We start from the raw sequence: 12,303 nt of genomic DNA on the forward strand, positions 1-12,303 counted from the left end.
GAGGGCTGAAGTGCAAACAGGTGGCACCATGCTCAGTAGAAGTGCTGAGCACCAGAGGAAGGGCTTCCATGTCAGTGGCTTTTCTCTGCTGTGCCCCAGTGCAGCACCATACAAACCCCTTTCTCTGAAACCACCCAGCAAGCTCTGCTGAGCTGCCCGGAGGATCTCTGCAGTGAAGGGGAGAAGAGAGCTCCCTCTCCACAGCCCTGCTCATGGAACACCATGGGTTCAGCCTTTTCCTAGGTCTACATGCAGTAGTGTGTGTGCACACAGTCTGCAGACTTTGCTGGTGTGATGAAGAGGGTTGGCATATCCTGGGGACCTGTGCAAAAGAGCACAAGTTCAATTCTTGGAAACAAGAAATGGCTTTAGTGGGAGTAGAAGAACTGTCAGGGCATTTCTGTGTGCAGCGGCAGCCCGCTTGTCACTGTAGAGCACCCTTTGCAATAGCAAGCTGAAAACCTGTAGCAGCTAAACAGCGACAGCTCTGTGTCTGTCACGCGTCAGGCGGAGCACGAGTGAGGTGGGGGCTGAGCCTTGCAGCCAGGACGCGGCACAGGCCATGCTGAGCACACAGCTGCCTGAGCTCTGGCACGTCCGAGGTCCTTGCCACAGGGAGCTTGGCACCACCATCAGTCCTGCCAGATGGCATCGCCCGGCTGCTGCTCTGCAGGGACAGGCACAACGACCTTGCAAAGGGGTGGGCAGCTGATGCTGCAGTAGGAAGGAAGTAGGGACATGGCACAGCACTGATATGGTTAAAAAACAGGAGGACCTTCAAGGCAGAGGTGCCAAAAGTGATCCTAACCTGGGCAGCATGGGCAAGTGCTGCCTGCAGGGAACCGGGCTGTGATTCCCTGCGCCCAGCACAGCTGGGGCACACTGCCATCTCCCGGCAGCTCCTGGCAGGGCTCATGAATTTCAGAAGGGCTTTTCCTCTTACCAAGCACAAACTAATGTCAGTGTTTTTTCTGAATGGAAGTGCCTTGTGATGTTCCTTCACACCTCTAACCCTGCCCATTGGTGCCCACAGCAGAAGATAACTCCTTCCAATGCCTGTTCTGCTTTGTCCAGCCTGCTGGGGAGTGATGTCCTAGGATCAATCCAGAAAGACAACTAGAAGGGAAAGCATGGTCCTGGAGCCATCTGTGATACTGAGAGAAAGAGTTGCTTTTGGGAGTGGAAAAGGATAGTGAAAATTGAGACAAATCCTGCATCCTTCTTTTAGTGGAGAGGTAGGAAAGAAAGGAACTGATATATTTGGAGATGTGCTGGAGGGAGTCACTCAGGGCTGCCATGTCCTGCCATAGCTGGCTGTGGCTGGAAAAGCAAGACTGGTCTTTGCAGGGAGATGAGTTAGTGATACTGGGAAGAGGCAGGGGACACAAATCACTCATAGGGGGACTCATGGAGGATTGTCCTGTGTATAGCATCTGTTCCTGGGTTAATTGTGTCACAGGCCCCTGGCTGGGGAAGGAATGGTGATGGTGATCTTTGACTACCATGCTCTACCTTGGAGACCTTTGGAGGCTTCTTCCTTTGCGTTTCCAGGAAATTCATTCACCATAAAAGCAACAAGTTTTGCTTTTCTATCTCAGACTTGGTAGAGGCTAGATTGAAGAATCTTTATAAACCTGTCTACCTAATGCCCAAGGTAGAGAAGTTAGCAGCAGGTTGACTCTTTGCATCCTGGTGGGAAGAGATTTTTGAGCAATGGCAGATCGGCGTAGACCTCAGTGTCTCTCTCACACAAACACACCTTGCATAGTTACTCTTTTAGGAAGAGATTTTTGCTTCTTCCCCTGTTCTGGAGAATCTTTTTCCTTGGGAGGACACAAGTCCTGCTTATATTTTAGAGCCAAGAGGTATTTCAGCACCACCAATTCACTTTGTGGTCAGGATGTAACAGCTTAAGCAGTATTAGACATGTGAGCGCAGGGCTGACACACTAAAATGGTCCGGTGGCAGCCTGTGCAACAATTCAGCATTGTTCTTTGTCTCCTCGGTATAATTTCACTGTTTAAGGGCACACTGAAGAAAATCTAATCACAAATCTGACCATCTCTGTGACTTTGGCCTCTTCTGTTGAACTTTAAAACAATTCCTGAAGTGTGCAGCATAATCACAGCAGCATCTGAGTACTAACAAATCCCAAAGCAGCTGCCTTTAAAGCTACATGCTCTTAATGGGACCATCAGGAACTCTGATCTCATCAGTGAGGACAATTTAGCTATGGTAAAAAAAAAAAGCAATTAACTTTTGAGTTCAAAGGGCTCTTTAAAACAGAAAACAAATGCACATCAGTAGAATCTTTATACGTATTCCCTTCATCTGTTTCATTGCAAGCATCTAAGTAATGAATTCTGGAACTCTGTTAAAGTGTAACTGCCTGGATGAGTTAATATTTGATATAGCCACTCCTGAATCTTGTAAATATTTTTTTCTTTAGCTACACATTGGAGCAGAAAAGGGAAATCTCATTATTGTAGATGAACCAGGGACTGCTATTTTAAATTTCCATTATATGATACAGTGCCAGCATTCAGAGAGCCCTCCTGTGCTTTTCCCTTTGTGCCTATTGAATATGTAGGAATCATTTAAATTATAGGCCAAAGAAACCTCTGTTATTCAGAACTAGCGTTGCCTTCCACAGACCACATACAGAGCAGGAACCAGTACAAATGATCACAAACGTGCACGGAGCACAAAGATCCTGGGGAAGCATGACTAGAAGCTGCTCCCCTTTTGCATGAAAAGGATCTCCATGGGCAGCAATACAGGCAAGCCTGCAAAGACCTGCTGAGCCCAGAGAGATGTGCACCTTACAAGAACATAATTGTTTTGAAATCTTCATCCTCTTTCTCTGTCTAGGATGCCACGTGCTCACGCTTGAATCAGTAAATCTCTTCCGGAAGTACATCTCCATCCTGGATGTGCCCGTTTCCTGCTTCCTGTCCAGAGATGCACTCTTCATACTCACAGAGGAGGAGGCTGAACAAGCCAGGGTGAGGTGCATGGTACCTGCCAAACCTGTCTGAATAGCTCATCATCATTGTAAAGGCTTTAGTCAGAAGTGTCACATTCACAGAGAACATTACAAATAATTGTACACGTGGATTATAAATGTCATACATGGACAATCTTCAGTAATTTATGAAACGTCAATGGACAGCTTGCTCCATGTGCTGTGTGGACAGCATGGCAGGGCTGAGTAGATTTGCAGCTCAGAGATCTGAGGTAGTCAGAGTGCACTGACAGAGTTTTACACTGTGTCCAGGATGTAAGATATATTTCAGAAGAGACTGGATCCAGCAGACAATATTCTGGATGTGAGACTGGCCTATCTCAGACTGATATGACTACATGTTAGGAACAGTGCCCTTGGATCATAGCTCTAACTAAAGATGGAGAGAGCTTGTGAACTCATGATCCAAAGCTCTTAAGAAGTTCCCTTCTCTACTGTGCATTTTTTTGATTATTTTACTGCATGACATCTCACACATTTAGTCCACAGTTCCCTATATCAAAATCTGATTAGATCCCCTTCCATAGCATGTAAATCTTTGCCCAGCAAACAGTCCTGCTAATCCACAAATGACATGCGCAGAACTTCCCTGCTTTTGAGGCTACTAAAAGAAAGTGTTACGTATGGAAACTGTTCTGATAAAGGTACCATTATTCCTTTGTGCTTTTTGTTCCTGGAATTTGACCTTTTTAAGCTGGTGCACTATAAATAGATTCAGTCAAGTTTCAGCTGGCAGTGTATGATCGGAAACAGCATGCAACATGTTCTCAGATGCACACCTATCTGATTTCTGCTTCCTCAGCATGTGAACACCCAGGCATGAGATCACATAGCGGGGAGGAGTTATGTGACAAGGAAAGTGTCACAGCACCCATCTGCAGCTGGAAATGTCCCGTCTAGCAGGACCCATGTGAACACTAGGCAGCACAGCACCAGCCACGTAAGGGCCATATAGGCCTCTCCCTGCCCTGTGACCCCACAAAATAGGCAGCCTTTCACCCCTGACTACTCTTTCCCTGCTTGCTGAAAACAGGCTGTCCTATAAATTGGTAGTGAACCTTACAGGAGGCCTAGGAAGCTGTGCTTAACATTAGGTTTGGAAGGTTCCTGTAAAGCTTTCTTAACTATTTTTCCTTCTAGAGAGCCATGCGGTGTCATCACAGCCAGCTCCTCTGGTTTCGCCACCTCTACATGCTATTCTCACGTTACATGGTGATCAATTCACTCCGCCTTCTGTAAAAAGACAACACTCGCACACCTTCAGGTGTGAGAGAATGAGATGAAAAAAGACTGTGCCAGACCAAGCACTGAAGAAAACTCACCTATTATGCACACAAGAGGCCGGGATTCTCTGTGTGTAGCGTTCTTTCAGACTGCAAACAATAGGCTGTATGAACTTCTGTCTGAATATCTTGTTGCCTGATATTTTGAGAGATGAACAGGGTTTAACAGCTATTCAATTTTCTCCCTGTAGAAGCTTAACTTGGATAAGAAATTTGGATTAACCTAATTAGGAGTTAAATGGTATTCTGCATTATATAATATATGGCACAAACTATTGTTCCCCAGGAAGAAATAGCTGTGAAGACTGCTTGACAAGTCCTGCCTCTTACTTGGTGCTTTTGTAAAAAACAAATATCAGGAGTGACTTTTTCAAGATCATGCCGTTTCCACAGATAAAACCAGGACCACAGGACCTGCATTAGTCAGTCAGGTCTTTTAAAAGTCGAATCTTTTGAATAAAACATCAGAAATGATGTGAATTTTTCTAATTGCACTGATCTTTGCTGGTCCCACTGCTTCTTTCAGCCACATTATGTTGCAGGCTTGACTTTCCCAGAGTGTCCCTCATGAAACACTAGCATTTCTTCTTGCTTCAGAACATGGGGTTTGAGAACAACTCACAGGAGTCTCAACAGGATGTAAGAACAAGGCACAAGAGAGCCAAACTGTAACTAAGTCTTTAACTGAATAGACATGCAGAGATAAAAATTGCAAGAGATGTTTCAAAAGCTGTTCTTTTTATCTAAAAGACAAGTGCAGGGGTTAAAGATCCTCTCCCTCTTTGTTTAAAGGTAAGTGGAGGAGACACCAGCTTTCAATGGTTTAATTTCTTAGTCTATACAGAGATTTTACTAGTGATTCTGGTTTTCATAGGGTCATACTGAAGCAAAGTCAGCAGTATTCAACATTTCTGTAGTGCTTGCACTCATTAATAAGGTGTGCTCACATCTGCAGGAGACACCTTTCCTGCGTCTACACAGGTAGTCACTGCATGGTCAAGATCAGATCCCAAATTCCCAGCTCCTGGTCTCTTGCTGTGAGTACACCATCCTCCCAAACACAGCAAAGTTCCTGGTTGTACTAGAAGTACCTGCCCATTGTTATAAAAGTCTGACAGGGTTGAATTCTGTTCCCTGGCCATGACTCAGTGCCTAAGATTAAGCTTACTCAGCCTTCAGACTATGAGTAAGTCCAGGCTTAAGCAGAACAGTGCTTAAGCACATGCATAACTTCAGTGGCTGCTTTCTTGCACACAGCTAAGCACCTGTGTAAATGCTTTGCTGAAACTGAGCCTGCTAAGCTCTTGCAAATCTCCTTTAACTCTAAATCCATGGTAACTTCATTGAAGTCAATGGAGAAAGACCAGTGTGAGTATTATGTCCTAAGCAAGAGATTATCTTGTATAGGACAATTTTATAAGCCAGACTTGAAACACAGTTGGGAAATGTCCACACAAGCCAAGCATACAAGCCAGATTAGATATTTTTTTTTCACCTTTGCTCTGCGTACTGTGATTTAAACTTTATCACAGTTAAGAGCAAAGTACCAAAACACCATCCCTGGGGTGGCTTATGGAATAGAGGTAGTTTGAAAACAAAGTCACAAATGGACAGGACAGGCAGCATACAAAGATTTATTTAAGAAACAGAAAGCAGATAGTGACAGCAACAAAGAGACTGATTTTGCCAACCCTCACCACAGAAAGCCCAAACTACAGTTCCATGGCAATGCTCCATGTTCAGCTGCTGGGAAGGAATGTCAGGGTTTTGACATGTCTTTGATGGTCTTATGTTCCTTCACTGCCTTCTCCCACTCCTTGCCATTGATATCCTCTATGACAATGCTGTGCACAGTGCCATCATCCAGGCAATGGGGAGCTATTCCTGAGAAAAGAGAGTAGATAGAAACCTGCTCTTCATAGCTAAAGATTGGGAGATGTCTGCACCACTCTGGACTGGGCATCTCAGGGGATGGTAAATGCTGTTAATCCAGCTAATGCTATAGGCTGAGGTGCATAGATGAGAAACCTGTCATGGGCAGAAGCCCACAAGTCATAGGTAAGAGTTTTTCTTATGGAGGAGTTGCAGGTTCAGGCTGCAGTTCTAGACTTCAGCACTTTAGGAGCAAACTCTAAAGACGCACACTTCTGGCATGTTAGCAGCCAATGGAGTCCTTATCCAAAGTTTGCTTGGTAGTCAGTTTTGGTTACCACAATTTGCCAAGTTTCCTCTTTCTACCTACCGTAACCATCTGGATTAGAGCGGGGAGTATAAAAGCTCTGTACACCACAGGTTTTGCAGAACGTGTGCTGAGCACGATGTGTGTTGAAGGTGTATGTTGTCAGATTTTCAGCACCCTAAGCAGAAATGAAAAGCAGTGTAAGTTTTCTACGTAAATGGATTTATTTGTTGCTTTCTATGGGCTAAGAAATGTAAAATTAAAAATACCACTTCCTGTTTCTTTACTTGAGATACAGAGTTCTGCAGTCGTGCTCCTTTTCTGAATGTCTGCGCTCTATACATGCATGTGGCCATCCCAGTCAAGCCTCAGAACTGCTAAAGCTTTAATTTCAGCTCACTGAATGATAGGCACTAACACACCCACACCAAACGGCATAAAATTCAACCATTTCTCCCCAACCAGCCACAAGCAAGGCTAAGATAGAAGACTGGGTGCCACTTGCATTTTTCAGGGTAACACTGGATCACATGGATTAGGTAATTCTTTCTGCTCATGTTCCCCGTGCTCTTACTGCATTCTTACTCTACCTTCAGCAGTTTGAAACGCGAAGCTGGGACGATGAAATGTCTGTTCAGTTTCTTTGTGCAAATGCTGCAACTGTAAAAGAGAAAGAAGAAGACTTTTCTAGAAGCAGTGGACAAATTGTAGTGCAACAACCAGATCTACCACGGACTTCTTGACAACAGAAATTCCACTGACAGATAAAATGGCTCCTGGCTAATATCACAGAGGTAAGTGGCAAGAGCAGATGCACAATATCTGTAGTGTGTTTGGTTAAGCACGCCCACGGAACAGACTGACCCTACCCACGTACACAGATAAGGCATTCACCTACACCAAACATTATATGCTGTTTTTTCTTCACATACACAACTTTCAGCAGACCTATCAAAGGCAAACCGTAGCCCTAAGAAATCCATTTAATCTTTCAGACCAAAGCTTGCCAACTTTGCCAACATTAATTACTTTGCAAACAAGAAAATAAAAATCAGCCATTACATATGAGACAGAAGCAAACCAGTTATAGGCAAGGGGATGATTGCTGAAATCAAACACTTGCAGTTGGAAGCACATGTGGTCAGAGATTTAGCATTCACTTGGGAAGATCAAATTAAAAAAGGATTGATGTGCTTTGAGCACACTGCTGAGCACCTGTAGTCATTAGATCTCTCTTTCTCACTTTCTGCATGAGCATGGATGTGAAACCTGAAGTCCTTCCCAGAGAACCGGCGCCTGAAATCACCAGCACTGATCCCATACTGGATGTGGACATGATTAGGGACATACCCTATGGAAACAGGTCAGAGGATGTTCTGCCATTGTATTATGTTCTCTTAGCTCTAAGGCACTGGAAAGACATACGAGCTTTATTTGTATATTAGAGTAGGCAACCAAAAAATACTCACTTGCAGTTAAAAACATGCAGATCTGGTGATGCCCAAACCTCAAAGCGGACAGCTCCACAGTGGCAGCCTCCTGTGTGTTTGACCAAACCTCTGTATTCACTGGAGAGGGGAAGAACAAAAAAAGACAGAGGTTTTGTGATCATACATTTCTTGTTGGCCAAGAAAACTTTAAGGCTATACAGTACATTACTCAATTTTGCCATGAGCATTTGCAATACACCAGAAAATGTATCCACTCTAATAACATAGCCAGACTGTGATAGAGAATTCTTTTGTCCTCCTCAGCAATTGCATTTCTGGTTTAATTAAAACCGTGGGAAGAGAAGAAGAGCTACAATTCAGGTAGTGTACATTGCAACTGCAATACAAAACATAGGCCCCCGCTGCCACAGTTCAGGTCGAAATGCTGACCCAGGCTACAGCATTTTCAGTAAACAATACATAGAAATGAGTGGTATTATCACAAAACAACACTCTTGGATCTGGGAACTGAATTTTCCCACAACTCTGCTAGGTTGGCTCCAGCATTATTAATATTCCTGCATTTTTAAAGCTGGGAACAGCAGAGTCTATAAAATACTTGAGGTACATTTAATTTTGCATTTTAAATTTTGCAGAGGAACTTCATGACTCAAGGAATCTCTGAGCCTGGGCTTCTCCCTCTGCCCTAGGACTCCTCCATAGGAACTTAGCAGAAGCAGCACGCCAGGTTAAATGCAAACGGCAAAGGAAAATCCTTTTCCTTTCATATTTTCCCTCCCAGGGCCAATTACGGATTACAGTGCAGCGGTGATGTGCTGTGCGCTGGAAAGAGCACAAGACACGGGCAGAGGTTCAGAAGCGCAGCCTGGCAAATCCCGCACTGTGCCACCAGCAGGGGCATTTTTCAGGGGAGAACCCTAAAACACAGGAAGCTTCAGCGTGACCCCCCACTTTTCCCATTGGAGGGGTGAACCCCCCCCCCTTTCCCCGCAGCTCTGCAGAAGCCCGCGTGCACCGGCGGTGCCCGGAGGAAGGCGCGCTAAGGGGCAGGAGCCGCGGGCGCTGCCCGGCGCGTACTCACTAGGCGTCCAGCAGCAGCCGCGCCGCCTCCTCGCAGCTCAGCCGGTGCCGCTCCTGGAAGGCGGCCCAGCGCTCGCCCTGCGCCCCCAGCTCCCAGGGGCCGCGGCCGGGGGGCAGCGCCCGCTCCCCCTTCTTGCCGCGGCCCCGCCGCGCCCGCCGCGCCGCCGCCTCCGCCGCCGCTCGCCCCATGCGGCCGCGCCGCGCCGCCCCGCCCGGGGTCGCCGCAGAGCCGCGCGGGGCCCCGGCCGCCGCCCGCCCCCCCCCCCCCGCCGGGATCCCGCCCCCGCGGCCCGAGCGCGGGGTCCCCAGCGGCGGCCGGCCGGGCTGCTGCCGCGCCGCGCTCCCTTCCGCTGGGCTGGGCTGGGCCGCGCCGCCCGCATCCGACGCGGAGACGCCGCGGTCGCAAAGGCGCGACGCTTTTGCGGAGGAAAAGCGCCCGAATCGCACCGGGACTCCGGGGCGGCGGGTGACCGGGCTCCATCGCACCCGTGGGACCGGGGCCCCCCGCTGCCGCCTGCCCAGGTGCACGGGAAGGAGGTGTGGGTGCGAGCTGCCGATCTGCAGGAAGCCCAGTTCAGTACATCTATCTCCTGGCTTGCACAGTAGCTTTTAAGGGTAGAAATGCCAGTCATCTAGCATTATTCTACGAGCATTAGCATAAGGTGTTTGCATCAGTTATAAATACGATGCCTCACATATTGAAGGATGTCAAGGTGCTTTGCAGACTTCAGGTGCTGTTGAAAGCATAGTGCTTCACATCCCTGCTATGCGCCCACCTTCCTCTAGAAACAGGGCTGCTGTTCCACAGCTCTGCCGTTTATCAGTAGGCACCTTCAGAAGTGTGTTTGGTCCCTGTCCTTCCTGCGGTTTGAAACCACAACAGCCGCCTTCCAGACAAACGTGCTTGAACGTGATTCCCACTCGACAACTTTTCACAAATTCTGTGGCCAAAGTCTTAAAGTAAAAAAGGAAAACAATTAAGATAGTCTATACCAGTATTTTTTTTTTATAAAGCGTAGGAGAATGTGAAAGCACCTCTCTTGTGGTAAATAACAACCTACAAAAGCTTATGTTTGAACATCTGAAAGACAAAGCTGTTTCTCAAGTAAAACCTGTCAATGCAGGGGAGAAGTGTAAGAACTTGGGGTCCGAGTCATGTTTGGTAAGAAAAAAAAACACACTGTGAGGCTGAATCTTTGTGGCCAGCATTCAAGAGTGGAAATTTATTTTGCCTGAGTTATAACCCCAATCAAAAACTTGTATTTTTAGTAGATCTTAATGTCTTCCTGGGCTTAAGAAGGGAAGCAGAGAAAGAAGTAAACAAGCTGCCAGGCTGGTAATGGGTAGAAGGGGTCCTGGAGGGTCATTTCCCTGACCTACAATGACATCTTGGCCGTGAATACAGCAAAGCAACTGGGCAATGATGAAACAACTATCAGCACGCTCTGACCTGGAAAACAGCTTTAAACAGGTGCCACTACAGCGTGTAGGCTGCCTACTGAGATGGCACACGACAGGACTGGTATAACAGCCCCATGGCTCAGCACCTCTCTCCTCTAATGGCCAGAAAGGGCACTGAGTTACAATTTCCTGTTATTCCTCATGTGAAGCTCTGTGCTGGTTACTCATCCTAATGGAACCATTTTTAATATGCTCTACGTGACAAATTCTGACCCATGCCAGAACGTCTGTCCATAGCTCCTGATCTGAACCACTCCTAGACCTTCTTTAGTCACACTAGATTCCACATGAGTCACCTTATATTCCGGGAGGAAAAGTCATGGAGGCAAAACCAGAGACCATGAACCGGAATCGAGTCTGTGCAGTTTACAGCATGGCTTCATTTGCCTTTAATGCGGGTATGGCCTGCAGTGGTCTGTCCTTTTCCAAAAAGAATAACTGCACTAAACTGAAAGTCAGAACAAATTTTAGGGGCTGGTTACTGATCAGTTCACACCAATTGCCTCCCCTTTGCTGTATAGGAGCCACTGGCACTTGTACACTCTCAAAAGGGGGTTCTGGTATGAAAACCAGAGTGAAAATGCAGTCTGGGTAGTATCTGGGAACCTGTCACTCTCTGCTCCGCTCCAGAAACAGTTCACCATATTTTAAATGTAGAAAGTGTTTTGAGAAGCCAAATTCTGTTCCCCAATGACATTTCAAGACAAAGAACTGCAAGACCAGCTGGAAGAGCTAAATGCAGGCTTACTTCAGAAGGTCATAGTAAAAAATATTTTCTCCTTTTTGCCATTTGTCCTTTTTTACTACAAAGCACTCTTAAAGCTCAAAACTGGATCTCGCATAAATAAATGATACAAGGGCTTTATAGTGGGTGTCTGGGTAATGGCGTGTTTCACAGGTACTCTGACTGCAAGTCCTAGATCTCAGTGGTTGCACACTGTATTGTCAGTGTACCTGGGCATCAACTGTTCCCCAGTGCCCAAAGAATTAACACCTTTCACTGGTAAGTTGATTACTTCCAGATCTGATGCAGTGTTTGCCAAATATTAGTAGAAGCCAAAAGCTTGATGAAGAATGTTTGCTCTTAAGCTTCAGCGACAAAATGGAGGAGGAATTACTATTTTCAGAAAGATGATGGGAAGGACGAGGAAGAAAATTCCAGTAAATCACTGTTTGTTCTCTAGGTGTCTTATGATATTCAGAGTTCAGGCCCCTTGACAGCTGACGTGGTTCAGTGCTAAAGTACAAAGGTACTTTTCTGTGCCATCCCTGCTCTGCTTGTGTAACAGTGACTCAGCTATGCAGATCTGGCCTGCAGCCTGCGTGGAGATTCTGCCTGTAAGGGCATTTTCACTGCAGAAGCACTGAAAGCAGCTACATGTCTGTGGGCTAAAGAGAAATTAGGAAGTAAAGATATTTTTCTTTTCATCTAACAAGCAGGGAACTAAAAGTAGTGTATAACTAACACCATACTTAAAAGAATTGGGGTAGTTAACACCATACAATTTGTGCAGTAGAGAAAAGTGTCAAGCACTTGGATTCTAGTCTTTAATATTTTGGAGGGGAAAGTATTCTGGACAGTCTCTTCACCATTAAGGGATCCAAGCTGGATCTGAAAAATATGAAGACAAAATACAGGCCACAAGTATCATCTCTGGGCCAATGGACAGAGGCTGTACAGAGTAGCTTTGGCAGTATTTGTTCTTGTTCACTAGGTAGTGAGGTTCTATTGAAATATATATACTCTATTAATAATGATTAAAAACATTCTAGGTCTTATTCCTTCTATCTTTCTGTTTTTCAAGGTGCTTTTTTGCTATGCTG

At 46.0% G+C, this 12,303-nt stretch overlaps 2 protein-coding genes across 2 annotated transcripts in view; one reads left to right on the plus strand and one right to left on the minus strand.

The window, feature by feature from the left end:
• PIGL (phosphatidylinositol glycan anchor biosynthesis class L) overlaps positions 1 to 4,797 on the plus strand; it is a 63,430-nt gene extending 58,633 nt beyond the window's left edge. Inside the window, exons 6-7 of the mRNA XM_067309444.1 lie at positions 2,872 to 3,005; positions 4,166 to 4,797. Coding sequence (XP_067165545.1) covers positions 2,872 to 3,005; positions 4,166 to 4,264 — 233 coding nt within the window. The 3' untranslated portion in view covers positions 4,265 to 4,797. The remainder of the gene's footprint in view (positions 1 to 2,871; positions 3,006 to 4,165) is intronic.
• Positions 4,798 to 5,926: 1,129 nt separating this feature from the next.
• On the minus strand, positions 5,927 to 9,207 carry CENPV (centromere protein V). Its single transcript, XM_067309941.1, has 5 exons — positions 9,020 to 9,207; positions 7,957 to 8,055; positions 7,078 to 7,147; positions 6,551 to 6,665; positions 5,927 to 6,192 (listed from the first exon to the last, which is right to left on the minus strand). The coding sequence occupies exons 1-5, from the start codon at positions 9,205 to 9,207 to the stop codon at positions 6,068 to 6,070; spliced, it is 597 nt and encodes a 198-aa protein (XP_067166042.1). The 3' UTR covers positions 5,927 to 6,067.
• Between the last annotated feature and the right edge of the window lie 3,096 nt (positions 9,208 to 12,303).

Source organism: Apteryx mantelli, chromosome 22 (assembly GCF_036417845.1).
Source record: "Apteryx mantelli isolate bAptMan1 chromosome 22, bAptMan1.hap1, whole genome shotgun sequence".
NCBI lineage: Eukaryota > Metazoa > Chordata > Aves > Apterygiformes > Apterygidae > Apteryx > Apteryx mantelli.